Here is a 21,673-nt window from a genome sequence, read left to right on the forward strand (position 1 = left end):
TAGGTACGGCTCAATTCTGTCCTGTCAATGTGACAACAAATACATTCCACAGTATTCAACTCAAAGGTATACTTAACATATATACAAACATGTACCAATACAAAGGCTTCCAACCTTTTCAAGTTTTACGATAACGCATTACATTGGAGGACAAGCGCCACAGAAAATACATGTACGGTGTGGCAATGCTACATTTGTCCACCAGAGGGAGCCAGAGAAGCTCAGAAATTAGAGGGAGGCTGACGTGATCGCAGTGCCCCGATTAATGCATTACTGAACGAATGCATTTCCTTTTCAAATTACTATTGGTGCATAATGGTATATTTGTCAGGTATACCTTTTTTTAGTGTTAAGTTGCTGTGTGATGAGTTTACTGTTTCTAATAAAGTGTTGTTTTTATACTGTTTATATTGAAAACAGTTGAAAGCTCAGTTTCCCTGACTGTGACCTTGACTTGAGTACAAAATATATGTCAGTATTTGGTCTGTAACTTTAAAAAAATGTCCATATCTACTTCAAGTTTACAACATTTTGCAATATTTCCAGTAAAACAGGTCACAGCTGCCGTGACCTACTTTCTTAAAGACGTGTTATGCACTTTTGGGGGAATTTTGGCCGTCATTCACAACACATATTTCTTTCCCTTTTCTGTGCCTTAAAACATGAGAAAATGAGTTAATATGAGCTAGCTATCAATGCACATCATTATCGTTTTTAATATCCATGCTGTGATCATGCATTAAATTAACACGAACACTCGTGACAATATATAAATTGCATTTAAAACACTACCAAAACTACCAAAAGACACGTATTCCAGTCATCGGGTAAAAAAATGCTTATGGCAAAAATGTATCGTTAGCGGAATTGAGCGCTAGGTATCCACTGTCTGTGAATGACGCTATGACAAGTGGTTAGCGACGCGTCATCAGCTCAAAGAAGGTCGAAAAAAAAAAAACAGACAAAAAAACAAAACGTCAGAAAAGTGGACCAGAGGGAGGCTGAAGCGATCGCAGTGCCCCGATTAATGCCCCGATTAATTAATTAATTACTGAATGAATGCATGAGTGCATTTCCTTTTCAAATTCCTATTGGTGCATATTGGTATATTTGTCAGGTATACCTTTTTTTTAGTGTTAAGTTGCTGTGTGATGAGTTTACTGTTCCGAATAAAGTGTTGTTTTTATACTGTTTATATTGAAAACAGTTGAAAGCTCAGTTTCCCTGACTGTGACCTTGACTTGACTACAAAATATATGTCAGTATTTGGTCTGTAACTTAAAAAAAAAATGTCCATATCTACTATCTACGCGTCATCAGCTCAAAGAAGGTCGAAAAAAAAAAAAACGACAAAAAAACATAAATGTCAGAAAAGTGGATTTTTTTTTTCCTTTGCCAATGTGTGGTGAATTTTATCCACCAGATAAAACTAGTTTATCACGTTAGCCGCTACAATAATAATATCGCTGTAGCTCGGTTACTATACAAGTCAGTTATATAAATGGTACACTAGCGTCAAATTCGCTCGTATTAACTTGTTTTCTCACGCTAGATTCTCACACAAAGAGAAAGAAATATGTATATAAGTTCCCGTTTAAAAAAAAAAACCCAAGGTAGTTTAAGAACATGAGAATGTACATTATGTTACCTTAAATAATTATGTGTTATGTGCGTGATTTGAGTAACACGCAACATAACCAACCTGCCACACGTGTTTTGCCAGAATGTCAGTCTCGTATCTCATATTTTGTGGTGTTTTTTTTTTTAAACTTTAGGCGGCGTGTTCAATAAGAGACTTCACTTGATCTGCCAACTCAACACAAGTCGCTGTCAACATGATTTAATACATTTTACACAATGTACATTACAGTGTGTGCCGCATACTGGCACTGGTTAGATAGTATTAAATGCATAGCCTTTTTGTTGCGGTATGTACTCTATGCCGTCAGGTAGTGCATCACGCTGTCTCAGAGTCATTCTATTTAGATGAGGGCTTTAGCAAAGTTGAGCAAGGCATTTACTGCTTGAATTAGCACCATTTCACATTCATTGCGACTCATTAAAAACGGCACAACACCGCCACCTATTGGCATTGCAATGAACTGATCCGCATGTATAGCATTTACAGATTGATGTAAACCAATCTCTGACATGCGCAATTGCACTGAAGTATAATATAATCTGAACCTTGTAAAACGAATATTACTTTATTGTGTTACAAGTGTACCAGCCACTGTACAATACAATACTAATAAGCAAAACATACCCGGAAGAAAAGAAAAAAAAAAGCTGTTGACTGGTCAGGTGACCGTCACGTGCTTTCAGTCAGCTGATGCTAATGCTTTAGCACCCCGGGTTAGGAAGCGTTAAGAGATCCGACGGTCAGACAGGATGCCGTTCTCCGAGCTTTATTTCAACGTCGATAACGGGTACCTTGAGGGGCTGGTGAGAGGATTTAAAGCGGGGATACTGTCTCAGGCTGATTATTTAAACCTGGTGCAATGTGAGACCCTCGAAGGTGAGTTTGATATATATATATAAGTCATCGCTAGCCTCTAAGCTAACATGGATGCTAGCTGTCATTTTATGACACGTAGCCCCGTTCTATTACCAATAAAATTAGCTTTTTTTCCTGTCTTTATTTTATTTTATATATAAATAGTTTACTCGCTGTAGTGCGGAAGGGTCGTTTGGTATTTATCAGCTATTAAAATAGGAAGTACAAATTTAAAAGTCGTCGTTGTGGCTAGCTAGCTAGCTAGCTTTCGTGGACTTGTAGTAGGTTTCGTGGTACACCAGCTTCAAATTAATTATATTACCAATAAAAATGGCTTTTTTTCTCTCTTTATTTTATTTTATATATAAATAGTATACTCGCTGTAGTGCGTAAGGGTCGTTTGGTATTTATCAGCTATTAAAATAGGAAGTACAAATTTAAAAGTCGTCGTTGTGGCTAGCTAGCTAGCTAACACGAAGCTAGCTTTCGTGTACTTGTAGTAGGTTTCGTGGTACACCAGCTTCAAATTAATTATATTACCAATAAAAATGGCTTTTTTTCTCTCTTTATTTTATTTTATATATAAATAGTATACTCGCTGTAGTGCGTAAGGGTCGTTTGGTATTTATCAGCTATTAAAATAGGAAGTACAAATTTAAAAGTCGTCGTTGTGGCTTGCTAGCTAGCTAACACGAAGCTAGCTTTCGTGTACTTGTAGTAGGTTTCGTGGTACACCAGCTTCAAATTAATTATATTATGTCTTGTTAATTTAGTTAGCCAATTAATTAAAATATATGTTTTTTTTTCTTCTCCAGACCTGAAGCTACACCTGCAGAGCACAGACTATGGCAGCTTCTTGGCTAACGAGGCATCGCCTCTCACCGTGTCCGTCATTGACGACAAGCTGAAGGAGAAGATGGTTGTGGAGTTCCGTCACATGAGGAACCAGTCATATGAGCCACTGGCTAGCTTCATGGATTTCATCACGTGAGACAATTTTTTTGTCTGGAGCAAGATGTCACACACTGTCCATTCCGTATATTCCTAATACACACTGTCCAGTTACAGTACTGACCCATAGAACACTATATAACAACATAATGACAATATAGTCCGGTCTACCAATGTAATATCGCCTATGTTGCACTCTTCTGCACTCTGTGTGTATGCAAGCGGCCCCGTCGCCGTCTCCAACCGAGACAGAGACTTGTATGATCGATGGAACAAACACGCAAAGGTGCTGCTGAGGCCCATCCAGGAAGAGAGTTCACTCTCCTGGATGTTTGGAGACGAGTAAAAAAAAGACACGCATACACGTGGAAATACTATATCAATACATTTTCATGTATTGTGTGATTAATTAATTCATCTTGTAACATTTGAATCTCATGAGATCATGTGACGGGGCTGCACAGTGGTCTAGTGGTTAGCGCGCAGCGCGCAGACCTCAGCTGCAGCTGTTTTGTGGTTGAATACTACCTATTATTAGTTTTAGAAATATGCATATTTAAGAATGGGCTGCATGGCGAACGAGTGGTTAGCGCACAGGCTTCACAGCTAGGAAACCTGGGTTCAATTCCACCCTCGGCCATCTCTGTGTGGAGTTTGCATGTTCTCCCCCGTGCATGCGTGGGTTTTCTCCGGGTACTCCGGTTTCCTCCCACATTCCAAAAACATGCTAGGTTAATTAGCGACTCCAAATTGTCCATAGGTATGAATGTGAGTGTGAATGGTTGTTTGTCTATATGTGCCCTGTGATTGGCTGGGATAGGCTCCAGCACCCCCCGTGATCCTCGTGAGGATAAGCGGTAGAAAAATGAATGAATGAACAAAAAAAAATGAATAATCAGCAGTAATTTTACAAGAATAAACAGAAAAAATGCATCATTTATGAGAATAATGTAATATTACAAGGAAAAATGTTACTTTAAAGTTATAAGCTAAAGTGATATAAAGTTAAACTATTCAATATATGTTTTAATATGTGGAACCGGGTTGGGGAAAACTCATAATATTAAGGAATAAAGTCATAATTAATAGGAAGAAAGTTGACATATATTGCGTAATAAGAGTGTAAAGGTGACTATACGAGTGTTGGTTCATGTCTAGAGGGCTCTAATAATGTAGAAAACTGGATTTAGAAGGTCTGAAACAGGTTTTTTTTTATGCCATAACTATGAAAGTAGTTATGGACGATAATAAAAACAATAATTAATCACACACCGTGGAATACCCTGATTACTTTGTGTGTGTGTGTGTGTGTGACAATAGGTACAGCTATATGATTGATAACGTCATCCTGCTCATTACGGGAACCCTTCACCAACGCGCCATCTCTGAGCTGGTACCAAAATGCCACCCGCTGGGCAGCTTTGAGCAAATGGAGGCGGTCAACATCGCTCAGACTCCAGCCGAGCTGTACAACGCCATTCTGGTGGACACACCGCTAGGTACGGTAATTATCCCGAGAACGGAATATGTGCTGATTATATGAAAAAAAAACCTTTCAACTTTTTATTTTGCTTTCAGCTGCATTTTTCCAGGACTGTATATCTGAGCAGGACTTGGACGAAATGAACATCGAAATAATTCGCAACACACTCTACAAGGTAAAATGTTGTATAAAATAAAGCGTATATCAATAGTCATGCTGATTTTGTTTGCTTTCTCAGGCTTACCTAGAAGCCTTCTATAAGTTCTGTTCCAACCTGGGAGGAACCACAGCCGATACCATGTGTCCCATATTGGAGGTGAGCGTCGTGCTTGACGTTTTTATTAATTCTGTTTATCATATTTGCATATTTTGTAACCGTAGTGGCAGGTAGACGGATATGTAGAGGACAGGAAGTGATTTTTTCGGATCAGAGTGGAGTTTTAGCTTGTTGTGGTGTTATGGCCCCAACAGTATTGTACCAATACAAACAATACTGACATCTAGTGGCCAATGTAGAATACTACATTCACAATTAGAATGCTTCGAAATAATTATAATAATAATAATTAAAAAAAATATATATTCATTCATTTTCTACTGCTTATCCTCATGAGGGTCACATGGGGGTGCTGGAGCCTATCCCAGCTGTCTTTGGGGCGAGCCAGCCAATCACAGGGCACATATAGACAAACAACCATTCACACTCACATTCATACCTATGGACAATTTGGAGTCGCTAATTAACCTAGCATGTTTTTAAAATGTGGGCGGAAACGACTAACAATTATATTCTTAGTCGATTAATCTGACGCTTGTTTTATGATTAATCGAGTAATCAATTCGGCTCCAGATGAAACAAATTAATATGAGTCAAACAGCACGGGGGGTGGGGGATAGGGGTGCTGGAGCCTATCCCAGCTGTCTTCGGGCGAGCCAGCCAATCACAGGGCACATATAGACAAACAACCATTCACACTCACATTCATACCTATGGACAATTTGGAGTCGCTAATTAACCTAGCATGTTTTTGGAATGTGGGAGTACCCGGAGAAAACCCACGGGGAGAACATGCAAACTCCACACAAAGATGGCCGAGGGTGGAATTGAACCCGGGTCTCCTAGCTGTGAGGCCTGTGCGCTAACCACTCGTTCGCCCGTTCTTAAATATGCATATTTCTAAAACTAATAATAGGTAGTATTCAACCACAAAACAACGATCATTAAGTACTGTTTGAACCGCACGGTACTGCGTCCTTAAATGTAGTACTAGTAGTAGTAGGAAACAGACGCCGCTAACCCGTCCATCTTTACTGCAGTTTGAGGCTGACAGGAGAGCCTTCATCATCACCATCAACTCGTTCGGCACAGAGCTGTCTAAGGAGGACCGTGCTAAGCTCTTCCCCCACTGTGGGAAGCTTTACCCAGAAGGCCTTGCTCAGTTGGCCCGGGCTGACGACTACGAGCAGGTCAAGGCCGTGGCGGACTACTATCCCGTAAGTGGCCGTAAGCATTTTGTGCCGTTTCTTTGCACTTTGCACTTTCTTTCTGTTTGGGTAGCGTCCCAATCGACCCAACACAATCGCTTGTGTCCTCTTCAGGAGTACAAGTTACTTTTTGAAGGCGCTGGCAGCAACCCAGGCGACAAAACGCTGGAGGATCGCTTCTTTGAACATGAGGTATGCTTTGGCTTTGGCTTTTTTCCCTTTGATTTTTGCTGAATGAAAATGTTAGGAACTGTCCATGGTACTTTCCTGGAACCCTATGTACTTTTGAGAGGTTTTTCTACCGCTTTTTCATTCATTTTCTACCGCTTTTTCCTCACGAGGGTTGCGGGGGGTGCTGGAGCCTATCCCAGCTGTCTTAGGGCGAGACTGACTGGTGGCCAGCCAATCACAGGGCACATATAGACAAACAACCATTCACACTCGCATTCATATCTATGGACAATTTGGAGTCGCCAATTAACCTAGCATGTTTTTGGAATGTGGAAAGAACCCGGAGTACCCGCAGAAAACCCACAGGGAGAACATGCAAACTCCACACAAAGATGGCCGAGGGTGGAATTGAACCCTGGTCTCCTAGCTGTGAGGTCTGCGCGCTAACCACTAGACCGCCGTGCCGCCCAACTACTAACTTCACTCATTCATTCATTTTCTACCGCTTTTCCTCACAAGGGTTGCGGGGGGGGGGTGCTGGAGCCTATCCCAGCTGTCTTGGGGCGAGAGGCGGGGTACACCCTGGACTGGTGGCCAGCCAATCACAGGGCACACATAGACAAACAACCATTCACACTCACATTCATACCTATGGACGATTTGGAGTCGCTAATTAACCTAGCATGTTTTTGGAATGTGGGAGGAAACCGGAGTACCCGGAGAAAACCCACGGGGAGAACATGCAAACTCCACACAGAGAATTGAACCCTTGTCTCCTAACCACTAGACCGCCGTGCCGCCCAACAACTAACTTCTAACTTTCTGTGTCACATTTACCATAAATGAAATGCATGGACAATCTCATCCATCATTCATAATCCCTCATTTGTCGCTGTTAATTGGTTCCGGACCTGACCGCGATACAGTAAGTAAATTATAATAAGTGAATATTTTTGCAGTTATGGCATAGAAAACCTGTTTATGATCTTCTGAATACAGTTTTTAACCTTGTTGGAGCCCCTTCGCAATAACACCCACATAATCTACTTTAACGTCCTATTACCCAATTTAGTAAATATCAGTGAACATTTTTGTTATTGTCCTTGCCGAACAATTACTGCCACCTTGTGATCAATGCAGAATACTATATTAACAATTTCAATCAATTAATGCTTGGAAAATGCTTAATTTTAGGCCAAAAATATGCAAATGTTTGACTTATAATATAAACATTATGTTTGAAAAAGCGATGAAATGACGGGAGGACAACTTTTAAGTGCTTGCGATTATTATTATTATTATTATTTTTTGCTTTTCAAAATTTTGAAAGGTGCACATTCCATTGAAGTCTTCCTCCTTTCCCTCGCAGGTGAAACTGAACAAACTGGCGTTCCTCAACCAGTTCCACTTCAGCGTTTTCTATGCCTACGTCAAGCTGAAGGAGCAGGAGTGCAGGAACATCGTCTGGATCGCCGAGTGCATTGCCCAGCGGCACCGTGCCAAGATCGACAACTACATTCCTATCTTCTAAGATCCCTCAAATACCCCCCCCCCCCTGTCATTCAGTCCTTTGGCTCCTGTCTGTCCACTCCCACCTTTGGTGTTCAATGAACGACCACGTTCGAATACAACGGTAAATATTCATTACTTATTGATTGGCATTACACTCGCTTGCAATCAATGTGTTCTATGTTATTTATAAGCCTGTAATTGAAACATTATTCAGTACTGTACATGTAAATCAGAAAGCAGGGGTGTCCAAAGTGTGGCCCAGGGGCCATTTAAGGCTCACAGATGGGTTTTTTTCTTCCCTAAATTATAATTTAACCAGAAAAAAAAACATGAAAAGCAAAATTGGGAATATTTTGACTTTACAACATATATAATGGTAACTAAATAAAGAAAAAATCATATTTTTATGAGAGTAATGTCAATATTAAGAAAGGTAATGTTATTTTTTAATGTTTTTTTTTTTTAGTATTTAGTAGTATTTAGTAGTAAATTTTGTTTGTAAAAGTCACAAAATTGTAATTTGGCGGAAATTAGGTCGTGGATTAAGTTACGTTATGAAATTAAAGTCATAATTATGAGAAATAAACTTTAAATTAGAAGGCTGAAATAGCAGAAATGAAAAAAAAACAGCTGTGATTTTGAGAATAAAGTCAAAATATATAATATTTATATGAAGAAAAATGTTTTAGTAGCATATATTTGAAATATTAAAGAAAAATAGGTTATTTTGTTAAAAATAATTTTTTTTATTGTAATTTTTTTGGGGGGGGAACTTAGGTTGTGGATTAAGTTATGTTATGAGATTATTAAGTCATAATTACGAGAAGAAAACTTTAAATTAGAAGGCTGAAATAGGAGAAATGAAAAAAAAACAGCTGTGATTTTGAGAAAAAAATGAAAATATGTAATATTTATATGAAGAAAAATGTTTTAGTATATTTAGCATATATTTGAAATATTAAAGAAAAATAGGTTATTTTGTTAAAAATCTTTTTTTTTATTGTAATTTTTTTTTTGAAAACTTAAGTTGGGGAAAGTTGGAATTTGGAAATTAGATCCAAACATTATGAAAACAGTCAGAATATTACTTGGAGGAAATTTATCAAAATTATCAAAGACAATTAAAATATTTGGAAAATGTAAAAAAAACGGGGAAGAAAGATCAATGTTGATATTAATAATAGGCGTTTTCCCACCTGTATCACAATAAGTTTGGACACCCTTGCAATAAAGGCTGAACAAGTACACACCAAAAAATAATATCATATATTTTTTTCATATTTCAGTGATCTTTTCCTTTGCAGTGAATGCCCTTCAAAGCCAATCAAAAATTGGCAAACTGGATATGCTTGTGTATTGTGATAAATTATTACATCAAATATTAATCGGTACCCTCTGCAAACTGGAGTGTTGTTCCATAATTCCATGCAGGCGCTGCCGTTCTGCGTCATTCCTTGTTGTATTTATATGTTTGAATTCTAGAGTGACGCATGTTGTGTGTCGATGTCAAAAAGATGATATTTAAAAATGAGATTATTAAAATTAACGACGCTTCCATTCACGCTGTACATATTGCTTTTTCTTGATGTTTCACGTCTTTCCTGTCAAATGTGTTGTGAATGTGACATAAATAAATAAGATCAAGTCAACAATTGGGCTGTTGCGCCTGATTTCCGATAAGATTACGGAAGCGCGAAAATCCGAAGAAATACAGCTGAATAGGTGCAGATTCTTGAAAAACTAGAAAGCTTCCTATGCTGGTTATTGTGTGTAGTATTGCTCTATAGGAGTCCACAACTCAATAATAATAATAGATCCCCTTTAAAGGTGTGATTTTATGAGAAACAAAATAATTAATTATTTACAAAATAATAAAATAAAAATTATTTAATAATTAATTTATTATTTATTTATTATTATATATTTATTATTTATTAAATTAATTTTTTGATAAAATATGGTGGAGAAAAAAGCCAGCCAAAATGAGGGGAAAAAAGAGCAAAGTTGATACTAATGAATTGAAAAGCTTCCTATGCTGGTTATTGTGTGTAGTATTGCTCTATAGGAGTCCACAACTCAATAATAATAGATCCCCTTTAAAGGTGTGATTTTATGAGAAACAAAATAATTAATTATTTACAAAATAATAAAATAAAAATTAATAATTAATTTATTATTTATTTATTATTATATATTTATTATTTATTAAATTATTTTTTTGGTAAATTATGGTGGAGAAACAATGAAGGGAAAAAAGAGCAAAGTTGATACTAATACTAATAGATTTGTTCACCATATAAAGCTGAGGTGCAGTTTTTCTTAGTAGTAAGGTAGTAAAGTCATTTTTTACTATGTCATTTTTTTTTTTTTTTTTTTAAACGTTCCTCCAGTTTTTAGTATACGCCCCTCATTGGAAAAGGTTTGGTCTACTTCCTGACTTCTTAAAAGTACTTTGGCATCCCGTTCATCAGTTCAATTAACCCCAATCAGCTCCAGCTGCAGCATCAAACGCCTCCAGGACTCCAAAAAAAAACCGAAGGAAGTCCCTACAATCGGAGGTCTTGACATGACTTTACAGCTCCAAACCCAAGCTCGACTCTATGACCTGCACTGCTCTGTAGGTTTAACAGACTGGGACATGGATAAAGAACTGAAACTGGCAACAACCACTGACCAGTTTTACCATGGTAAATATTTCAATTGTGGTCATTTGTGGCATTTTCATTATATAAGGAATGTACTTAAACCAAAATTTGATCTTTTTGTGTAAAATGTACACAGTGCATACACAAGACAGTTCAAATAAACGTCATTTGATAAAAGATATATTTAGGAAAGAGCGGCGCGGTGGTCGAGTGGTTAGCGCACAGACCTCACGGCTAGGAGACCAGGGTTCAATTCCATAGGCTCCAGCACCCCCGCGACTCTCATGAGGATAAGCGCTAGAAATTAAATGAATGAATGAACCTTCTAAATGTGTTTTTTTTTTTTACATTATTAGAGCTCTGTAGACATGAAATAGCACCCCTATAGTCACTTATACACTCCTATAATTCATTATTTATGACATTACACAACTCTTTTGCTGGAGATCCGAGTTCAATTCCACCTTCGGCCATCTCTGTGTGGAGTTTGCATGTTCTCCCGGTTTCCTTACCACATTCCAAAAACATGCTAGGTTAATTAGCGACTCCAAATTGTCCATAGGTATAAAATGTGAGTGTGAATGGTTGTTTGTCTATATGTGCCCTGTGATTGGCTGGCTAATGTCTACTATATTGGCTGGTAGGAGAGTAACGGTGACTATAGGGGTGTTATTTCATGGCTAGAGGGCTCTGATACAAGGTCGTAAACAGTTTTTTTTTATACTGTAATGATAAAAATATGGCTGCACGGTGTATATATATATATATATAATATATATATTCTCCATTTCTACCATCAGCATCACACATCATGTACTTGGTAAAGTCAGCCTTTAAAAATTAATAAATAAATTAATAAATAAAAAAATAAAATAAAATAAAATAAAATAAAATAAAATAAAATAAAATAAAATAAAATAAAATAAAATAAAATAATGGTAAAAAATATAAGTAAAAATAAAAGTAAAAAATAAAAGTAAAAAATAAAAGTCAAAATAAAGTCAAGATAAAAGTAAAACTATTTTCATGCAGGTTATAATTATTAAAGCTGGAGGTTACGAGGAAAAACGGGCAAAATATGGGAGTTTCCTGGTGCGTTCCGGCCCCAACTCGAGGCAGTAATGTCAGGTTTTCAAAATAAAAAATAAAAAATTTTTGCATGAAAATTAATTAAGTATACAGTAGTTTCCTGGGGAAAACGATAAGTTATGTATATTTTCCTTTCCAGGCTTTCTCATAATACATTAAAAAAATATTTATACAGTATTATATAATTTCATTAGATGTGAAATTGTCCTTAAAAGTGAACAAACACAAAGTTGTAGTCATATTTTTAAGGCTAATTTCACTTTGTACTGTATATACAGTATATATATATATATATATATATATATATATATATATATATATATATATATATATATATATATATATATATATATATATATATATATATATATAAAATACACACATACAGTATTTACAGTGTAACAATCTTTCTTTTCCCCTCACTGGCAGACGATAAACTCGGTGATCAATATGTGGTTCAGAGACCTTCAGCGAGAGCCTCCAGGAGAAAAGATGAGTTCATCTGGTATGATAAAACATCAGGTGAGTGATACTGTATGTACTGTATACACCTCTTCCTTAAATTACTTATTTAATATAAAATAATAAAATAAATCAAATATAAAATATATAATAATTATATAATAATATAATAAAATATACAAAATAAAATAATTTCGGAATTTGAGCATAGACCACCTGTTTAAATACAATTTTTTAAATGATAACATTAAAAAAACATCAGGTGAGTGATACTGTATGTACTGTATACACCTCTTCCTTAAATTACTTATTGAATATAAAATAATAAAATAAACCAAATATAAAATATATAATAATTATATAATAATATAATAAAATATACAAAATAAAATAATTTCGGAATTTGAGCATAGACCACCTGTTTAAATACAATTTTTTAAATGATAACATTAAAAAAACATCAGGTGAGTGATACTGTATGTACTGTATACACCTCTTCCTTAAATTACTTATCTAATATAAAATAATAAAATAAACCAAATATAAAATATATAATAATTATATAATAATATAATAAAATATACAAAATAAAATAATTTCGGAATTTGAGCATAGACCACCTGTTAAATAATTTTTTTTAAATGATGACATTAAAAAATGGATGATACTTTGCCTGCCTCTCAGGTGTTCTAACAACAATAACAATGACTGCATATCCGCCATTTTCTTTGCCCAGACACGTTTGTGAAGCCAAACCTGTGGCTCCTGGTCAATCCCAACATCGCCTGTCCTATAGTCTACGGGCAACCTGCGGCAGATCCGGACCAAGTCCAAGACCTTGCAGAGCCGAGTCAGCATCCAAACGTGCACGTGTCCTCTTCCCAAGACCAAATGCTGCATGTTCTCTCCTCCTCAGCTGCCTACATGGTACCATCTATTTACAAATACAGTGTTGTTTAGACGCTAGTGGGGAGGAGCAGGGGTGTGCACTTCAGTCATGTGACTTGGAAATATTATTTTTTTAATTTTCTTATTATATATTGTTTTAATATTCCGGTGTTTTATGGTGTTTTGTCTTTTTTTAGCTGTCAGTTTGATGTCATAATGTGTGCAAGTTGTAGTATGCAAAAACAATACTAGCAAGTCTATTGCAAGTGAATTAAATTAAATTAAATTAAATTAAATTAAATTAAATTAAATTAAATTAAATTAAATTAAATTAAATTAAATTAAATTAAATTAAATTAAATTAAATTAAATTAAATTAAATTAAATTAAATTAAATTAAATTAAATTAAAATACATTACATTACATTACATTACATTACATTACATTACATTACATTAAATTAAATTAACTTGCAATAGACGTGCTAGTATTGTAAATTAAATTAAATTAAATTAAATTAAATTAAATTAAATTAAATTAAATTAAATTAAATTAAATTAAATTAAATTAAATTAAATTAAATTTTAATTTAATTTAATTTAATTAAAAAAATATGTGCACTTGCAATAGACTTGCTAGTATTGTTTTTGCATACTACAACTTGCACGCATTATGACATCAAACTGACAGCTAAATAATTAAATTAAATTAATTTTAATTTTAATTTTAATTTTAATTTTAATTTTAATTTTAATTTTAATTTTAATTTTAATTTTAATTTTAATTTTAATTTTAATTTTAATTTTAATTTTAATTTTAATTTTAATTTTAATTTTAATTTTAATTTCATAAAAAAATCATTTTAATTTTATTTATTTTCATAAAAAATATTTTAATTTAATTTATTTTCATAAAAAATATTTTAATTTAATTTATTTTCATAAAAAATAATTTTAATTTAATTTAATTTAATTTAATTTAATTTAATTTAATTTAATTTAATTTAATTTAATTTAATTTAATTTAATTTAATTTAATTTAATTTAATTTAATTTAATTTAATTTAATTTAATTTAATTTAATTTAATTTAATTTAATTTAATTTAATTTAATTTAATTTAATTTAATTTAATTTAATTTCAAAGTCAAACTTGCTTATTTTTTTCTTATTTTTTTTTACTATGACTTTAGATAAAGGAAGAAGTAGCCTCTTGCCAGACCCCACACAGCAGACCCAAAGGGAGACCCTCTAAAGTGAGGGTGAGGAGGCAAAGTCTGCACACAACATATTAAAGTTAAAAGAAGACGCCATATGACAAGTAAGTACATTCCTGGTTTCACCGAATGGCGTCTGCTTCTTTCTTTCCAGGACAATAAGACGTTAAAGGCGGGATGTTGGCCTCGTCCACCAGTAAATTACTGCATCCTCATCGCTCTAGCGCTTCGGAGCAGCCATACTGGGAGCCTCAAAGTGCAGCAGATTTACAACTTTACCAGGTCAGGAAATAATTATGACAAGTAAGACGCAATGAAATCATACAAAAATGTGGAAAAACATGGAGCTTAATTGAGCTATATCAGTCCAGAAAAGGTAATAAAGCCATTTCTAAAGGTTTGGGACTCCAGCAAACCACAGTGAGAGCTATTATCCACAAATGGTGAAAACATAAAACCTGTGGTAAAGCTTCCCAGGAGTTGCTGGCCAACCAAAATGACCCCTAGACCGCAGCAACGAGTCATCCAAGAGGTCACAAAAGACCCTACAAAGACCCCAGACAAAAACTGCATAATACTTGAACTGGGGCAGGGGTCTCAAACTCAATTTACCTGGGGGCCACTGGAGCTAGGGTCTGGGTGAATAAAATTAAAATTAAAATTAAAATTAAAATTAAAATTAAAATTAAAATTAAAATTAAAATTAAAATTAAAATTAAAATTAAAATTAAAATTAAAATTAAAATTAAAATTAAAATTAAAATTAAAATTAAAATTAAAATTAAAATTAAAATTAAAATTTATTGCTTTAAATTTTAATTTTAAATTTAAAATAAATAAATATATATATATAAATCTAATAAAAATATTAATATATATATATATATATATATATATATATATATATATATATATATATATATATATATATATATATATATATAGTCTTCAATGCTTCTGCTATACCCTCCACTTTTTCAGTGCTTTGGTTCTTTGGAAAAGCTCTGATAAAACATTAAATTATGATAAATTATTTTTATTATTAAATAATTAAATAAATGTTTAATGTTAATTTTAAAATTCAAAATAAGATGTAAAAATAAATAAGCAAATCAAAAAAAACAAATGAAACAAATTAACAAATATTTTTTTATTTATTATTAAATTATTAAATAAATATTTAATGTTAATTTTTATTTTTCGACACAAAATAAAATGGAAAAATAAATAAGCAAATCAAAAAACAAATGAAACAAATTAACAAATTATTTTTTATTAATTATTAAATTATTAAATAAATGTTTAATGTTAATTTTTATTTTTCAACACAAAATAAAATAGAAAAATAAATAAGCAAATCAAAAAACAAATGAAACAAATTAACAAATAAATTTTTATTTATTATTAAATTATTAAATAAATGTTTAATGTTAATTTTTTTATTTTTCCACACAAAATAAGATGGAAAAATAAATAAGCAAATCAAAAAACAAATGAAACAAATTAACAAATTAATTTTTATTAAATTATTAAATAAATGTTTAATGTTATTTTTTATTTTTCAACACAAAATAAGATGGAAAAATAAATAGGCAAATCAAAAAACAAATGAAACAAATTAACAAATTAATTTTTTATTATTAAATTATTAAATAAATGTTTAATGTTAATTTTTATTTTTCAACACAAAATAAAATGGAAAAATAAATAAGCAAATCAAAGAACAAATGAAACAAATTAACAAATATTTTTTTATTTATTATTAAATTATTAAATAAATGTTTAATGTTAATTTTTTATTTTTCCACACAAAATAAGATGGAAAAATAAATAAGCAAATCAAAAAACAAATTAAACAAATTAACAAATTGAACTTTCATATCAAGGCGGGGGACCTCAAACTAGCGTCCCGCGGGCCAAATTTGTGCACAAAGACTCCTGAAAATGAATTGCAAGTAAAGAATCAGTTGATTTCTGCTACTTTCTGCTACTACTCTGAACAGAACACATACAAATACTTATATATATATATATATATTTAAAAAAATATATGTAAGTATATCACATGACTGTCTCTTCCTGGTCTCTTCTTCTTCCCCTAGAGAGCACTTCCCGTTCTTTCAGACGGCTCCTGGCGGCTGGAAGAACACAATTCGTCACAACCTTTGCTTCAACAACAGCTTCCACAAAACCTGCAGTCAGATGTCCCGAGATGGGAAAAGGAAGTCCTGCTTTTGGCACCTGACTCTGGATGGCCATCGCCGACTGAAGGACGAGATCCGCATGTTGACCAGGGAAACTCTCAAGCAGTTGGAGAGGAGCATGTCCTGTCCAGGTACAGTGAAAAAAAATGGACATTGTTGTAATTTATATTAGCATATCTTCATTTAAGAATGATCACTTTTTGTTTTCATTTCAGATATAATTGGACAATTGCTTGCAATGTGAATTTCACTTGACAAAAGTATGAAATAATACATGGATGCACCATGAAATAAAAAATTTCCTTTATTTATTATTTAATAGAATTTCTTTCATTTCATATTTGGTGGCTTATTATTAAGAAAGTTTGATTTTGTTATGTAATAAAAAAACATATATCATGTATTTCAAATAAAATGATGCAAGTTGGTGTGGTCGTCAGTGAATATCATTTTGTATGTTGTTTTTTTTCATTTTTTTCAACTTGCTTTTAAAGCACTTTTCTGTCAAAAATAACAAGGAAACCTCACACACACTCAACAGGGGCCTGAGAAGCACCCAAAAACGGCATAAAATGCCAGGTTTTTAATTTGGTGATTTTTGACAAAAAACGTAAGGGGTTAGTATGTCGTTTTTTTTCATTTTTTCATTTTTTCAACTTGCTTTTAATGCACTTTTCTGTCAAAAATAAAAGTGGAAACCTCACACACGCTCAACAGGGGCCCCAGGAGCACCCAAAAACAGCATAAAATGCCAGTGTTTGAATTTTTTGATTTTTGAAAAAAACGTAAGGGGTTAGTATGTCGTTTTTTTCATTTTTTTCAACTTGCTTTTAAAGCACTTTTCTGTCAAAAATAAAAGTGGAAACCTCACACACACTCAACAGGGGGCCCATGAGCACCCAAAAATGGCATAAAATGCCAGTATTTGAATTTTTTGATTTTTGAAAAAAACATAAGGGTTAGTATGTCGTTTTTTTCATTTTTTTCAACTTGCTTTTAATGCACTTTTCTGGTAAAAAAAAAAAAAAACACAGGAAAAATCACACACACTCAACAGGGGACCCAGAAGCACCCAAAAACGGCATAAAATGCCAGGTTTTTAATTTGGTGATTTTTGACAAAAAACGTAAGGGGTTAGTATGTCGTTTTTTTTTCATTTTTTCAACTTGCTTTTAATGCACTTTTCTGTCAAAAATAAAAGTGGAAACCTCACACACGCTCAACAGGGGACCCAGAAGCACCCAAAAATGGCATAAAATGCCAGATTTTGAATTTGTTGATTTTTGACAAAAAACGTAAGGGGTTAGTATGTCGACCAGTATGTCGTTTTTTTTCAATTTTTTCAACTTGCTTTTGATGCACTTTTCTGGTCAAAAATAACAAGGAAACCTCACACACACTCAAAAGGGGCCCCAGGAGCACCCAAAAACGGCATAAAATGCCAGGTTTTTAATTTGGTGATTTTTGACAAAAAACGTAAGGGGTTAGTATGTCGTTTTTTTCATTTTTTCAACTTGCTTTTAATGCACTTTTCTGTCAAAAATAAAAGTGGAAACCTCACACACGCTCAACAGGGGCCCCAGGAGCTCCCAAAAACAGCATAAAATGCCAGTGTTTGAATTTTTTTATTTTTGAAAAAAACGTAAGGGGTTAGTATGTCGTTTTTTTCATTTTTTCAACTTGCTTTTAAAGCACTTTTCTGTCAAAACTAAAAGTGGAAACCTCACACACGCTCAACAGGGGCCTCAGAAGCACCCAAAAATGGCATAAAATGCCAGGTTTTTAATTTGGTGATTTTTGACAAAAAACGTAAGGGGTTAGTATGTCGTTTTTTTTTTTCATTTTTTCAACTTGTCTTAATGCACTTTTCTGGTCAAAATTAAAGTGGAACCCTCACACACACTCAACAGGGGACCGAGAAGCATCCAAAAACAGCAGAAAATGCCAGATTTTGAATTTAGTGATTTTTGAAAAAAACGTAAGGGGTTAGTATGTCGTTTTTTTCATTTTTTTCAACTTGCTTTTAATGCACTTTTCTGATCAAAAATAAAAGTGGAACCTCACAGACACACTACAGGGGCCCGAGAAGCACCCAAAAACAGCATAAAATGCATAAAGCATAAAATGCCAGCATAAAATCACCTTACATTTTTTTCAAAAATCACCAAATTCAAAATCTGGCATTTTATGCCATTTTTGGGTGTTTCTCAGGCCCCTGTTAAGCATGTGTGAGGTTTCCACTTTTATTTTTGACCAGAAAAGTGCTTTAAAAGCAAGTTGAAAAAAATGAAAAAAACGACATACTAACCCCTTACGTTTTTTTCAAAAATCACCAAATTCAAAATCTGGCATTTTATGCTGTTTTTGGGTGCTTCTGGGTCCCCTGTTGAGCGTGTATGAGGTTTTATTTTTTATTTTTGACAGAAAAGTGCTTTAAAAGCAAGTTGAAAAAAAAAACAAAAAAAACGACATACTAACCCCTTACGCTTTTTTCAAAAATCACTAAATTCAAAATCTGGCATTTTATGCCATTTTTGGATGCTTCTGGGTCCCCTGTTGAGCGTGTGTGAGGTTTCCACTTTTATTTTTGACAGAAAAGTGCTTTAAAAGCAAGTTGAAAAAAATGAAAAAAACGACATACTAACCCCTTACGTTTTTTTCAAAAATCAACAAATTAAAAACCTGGCATTTTATGCTGTTTTTGGGTGCTTCTCAGGCCCCTGTTGAGCGTGTGTGAGGTTTCCACTTTATTTTTGACCAGAAAAGTGCATTTTCAGCAAGTTGAAAAAATGAAAAAAAAACGACATACTAACCCCTTACGTTTTTTTCAAAAATCATCAAATTCAAACAATGGCATTTTAAGCCATTTTTGGATGCTTCTGGGTCCCCTGTTGAGCATGTGTGAGGTTTCCACTTTTATTTTTGACAGAAAACTGCTTTAAAAGCAAGTTGAAAAAATGAAAAAAAAAAAAAAAAAACGACATACTAACCCCTTACGTTTTTTGTCAAAAATCACCGAATTAAAAACCTGGCATTTTATGCTGTTTTTGGGTGCTTCTCAGGCCCCTGTTGAGTGTGTGTGAGGTTTCCACTTTTATTTTTGAATGAAAAGTGCTTTAAAAGCAAGTTGAAAAAAATGATAAAAAACGACATACTAACCCCTTACGTTTTTTTCAAAAATCAACAAATTAAAAACCTGGCATTTTATGCTGTTTTTGGGTGCTTCTCAGGCCCCTGTTGAGTGTGTGTGAGGTTTCCACTTTTATTTTTGACCAGAAAAGTGATTTTTCAGCAAGTTGAAAAAATGAAAAAAAACGACATACTAACCCCTTGCGTTTTTTGTCAAAAATCACCAAATTAAAAACTTGGCATTTTATGCCATTTTTGGATGCTTCTGGGTCCCCTGTTGAGCGTGTGTGAGGTTTCCACTTTATTTTTGACCAGAAAAGTGCATTAGAAGCAAGTTGAAAAAATGAAAAAAAACGACATACTAACCCCTTACGTTTTTTTCAAAATTCACCAAATTCAAACAATGGCATTTTAAGCCATTTTTGGATGCTTCTGGGTCCCCTGTTGAGCGTGTGTGAGGTTTCCACTTTTATTTTTGACAGAAAAGTGCTTTAAAAGCAAGTTGAAAAAATGAAAAAAACGACATACTAACCCCTTACGTTTTTTGTCAAAAATCACCAAATTAAAAACTTGGCATTTTATGCTGTTTTTGGGTGCTTCTCAGGCCCCTGTTGAGTGTGTGTGAGGTTTCCACTTTATTTTTGACCAGAAAAGTGCATTTTCAGCAAGTTGAAAAAATGAAAAAAAACGACATACTAACCCCTTACATTTTTTTCAAAAATCACCAAATTCAAAATCTGGCATTTTATGCCATTTTTGGATGCTTCTGGGTCCCCTGTTGAGCGTGTGTGAGGTTTCCACTTTTATTTTTGACAGAAAAGTGCTTTAAAAGCAAGTTGGAAAAAAATGAAAAAAAACGACATACTAACCCCTTACGTTTTTTTCAAAAATCAACAAATTAAAAACCTAGCATTTTATGCTGTTTTTGGGTGCTTCTCAGGCCCCTGTTGAGTGTGTGTGAGGTTTCCAATTTATTTTTGACCAGAAAAGTGCATTTTCAGCAAGTTGAAAAAATGAAAAAAAACGACATACTAACCCCTTACGTTTTTTTCAAAAATCACCAAATTCAAAATCTGGCATTTTATGCCATTTTTGGATGCTTCTGGGTCCCCTGTTGAGCGCGTGTGAGGTTTCCACTTTTATTTTTGACAGAAAAGTGCTTTAAAAGCAAGTTGAAAAAAATGAAAAAAAACAACATACTAACCCCTTACGTTTTTTGTCAAAAATCACCAAATTAAAAACTTGGCATTTTATGCTGTTTTTGGGTGCTTCTCAGGCCCCTGTTGAGTGTGTGTGAGGTTTCCACTTTATTTTTGAATGAAAAGTGCATTAGAAGCAAGTTGAAAAAATGAAAAAAAACGACATACTAACCCCTTACGTTTTTTTCAAAAATCACCAAATTCAAAATCTGGCATTTTATGCCATTTTTGGATGCTTCTGGGTCCCCTGTTGAGCGTGTGTGAGGTTTCCACTTTTATTTTTGACAGAAAAGTGCTTTAAAAGCAAGTTGAAAAAATGAAAAAAACGACATACTAACCCCTTACGTTTTTTGTCAAAAATCACCAAATTAAAAACTTGGCATTTTATGCTGTTTTTGGGTGCTTCTCAGGCCCCTGTTGAGTGTGTGTGAGGTTTCCACTTTATTTTTGACCAGAAAAGTGCATTTTCAGCAAGTTGAAAAAATGAAAAAAAACGACATACTAACCCCTTACATTTTTTTCAAAAATCACCAAATTCAAAATCTGGCATTTTATGCCATTTTTGGATGCTTCTGGGTCCCCTGTTGAGCGCGTGTGAGGTTTCCACTTTTATTTTTGACAGAAAAGTGCTTTAAAAGCAAGTTGAAAAAAATGAAAAAAAACGACATAATAACCCCTTACGTTTTTTGTCAAAAATCACCAAATTAAAAACTTGGCATTTTATGCCATTTTTGGATGCTTC

The 21,673-nt window shown here is 33.6% G+C and overlaps 2 protein-coding genes across 2 annotated transcripts; both read left to right on the forward strand.

Annotated features, from left to right (window-relative positions):
• The first annotated feature begins 2,322 nt into the window (after positions 1-2,322).
• atp6v0d1 (ATPase H+ transporting V0 subunit d1) lies at positions 2,323-9,763 on the forward strand. Its single transcript, XM_058078578.1, has 8 exons — positions 2,323-2,518; positions 3,313-3,484; positions 4,769-4,947; positions 5,027-5,106; positions 5,170-5,247; positions 6,249-6,425; positions 6,531-6,608; positions 7,957-9,763. The coding sequence occupies exons 1-8, from the start codon at positions 2,392-2,394 to the stop codon at positions 8,116-8,118; spliced, it is 1,053 nt and encodes a 350-aa protein (XP_057934561.1). The 5' UTR covers positions 2,323-2,391; the 3' UTR covers positions 8,119-9,763.
• Positions 9,764-10,571: 808 nt separating this feature from the next.
• foxr1 (forkhead box R1) lies at positions 10,572-16,972 on the forward strand. The gene is made up of 7 exons (XM_058077977.1): positions 10,572-10,786; positions 12,263-12,355; positions 13,032-13,222; positions 14,376-14,444; positions 14,554-14,681; positions 16,502-16,734; positions 16,819-16,972. The coding sequence occupies exons 1-7, from the start codon at positions 10,666-10,668 to the stop codon at positions 16,845-16,847; spliced, it is 864 nt and encodes a 287-aa protein (XP_057933960.1). The 5' UTR covers positions 10,572-10,665; the 3' UTR covers positions 16,848-16,972.
• The last annotated feature ends 4,701 nt before the right edge of the window (positions 16,973-21,673 follow it).

This window comes from Doryrhamphus excisus, chromosome 7, assembly GCF_030265055.1.
Source record: "Doryrhamphus excisus isolate RoL2022-K1 chromosome 7, RoL_Dexc_1.0, whole genome shotgun sequence".
In the NCBI taxonomy this organism is placed as follows: domain Eukaryota; kingdom Metazoa; phylum Chordata; class Actinopteri; order Syngnathiformes; family Syngnathidae; genus Doryrhamphus; species Doryrhamphus excisus.

Excerpts from the sequence above, each read along its gene's own strand:
- atp6v0d1 (XM_058078578.1), top strand. The coding sequence starts at position 2,392 with ATGCCGTTCTCCGAGCTTTATTTCAACGTCGATAACGGGTACCTTGAG. Across the intron at positions 3,485-4,768 it reads AGCTTCATGGATTTCATCAC|GTACAGCTATATGATTGATA; the intron begins GTGAGACAATTT and ends GTGTGACAATAG. Across the intron at positions 4,948-5,026 it reads TCTGGTGGACACACCGCTAG|CTGCATTTTTCCAGGACTGT; the intron begins GTACGGTAATTA and ends TTTTGCTTTCAG.
- foxr1 (XM_058077977.1), top strand. The coding sequence starts at position 10,666 with ATGACTTTACAGCTCCAAACCCAAGCTCGACTCTATGACCTGCACTGC. Across the intron at positions 14,445-14,553 it reads GGAGACCCTCTAAAGTGAGG|GACAATAAGACGTTAAAGGC; the intron begins GTGAGGAGGCAA and ends CTTTCTTTCCAG. Across the intron at positions 16,735-16,818 it reads GAGGAGCATGTCCTGTCCAG|ATATAATTGGACAATTGCTT; the intron begins GTACAGTGAAAA and ends TTTTCATTTCAG.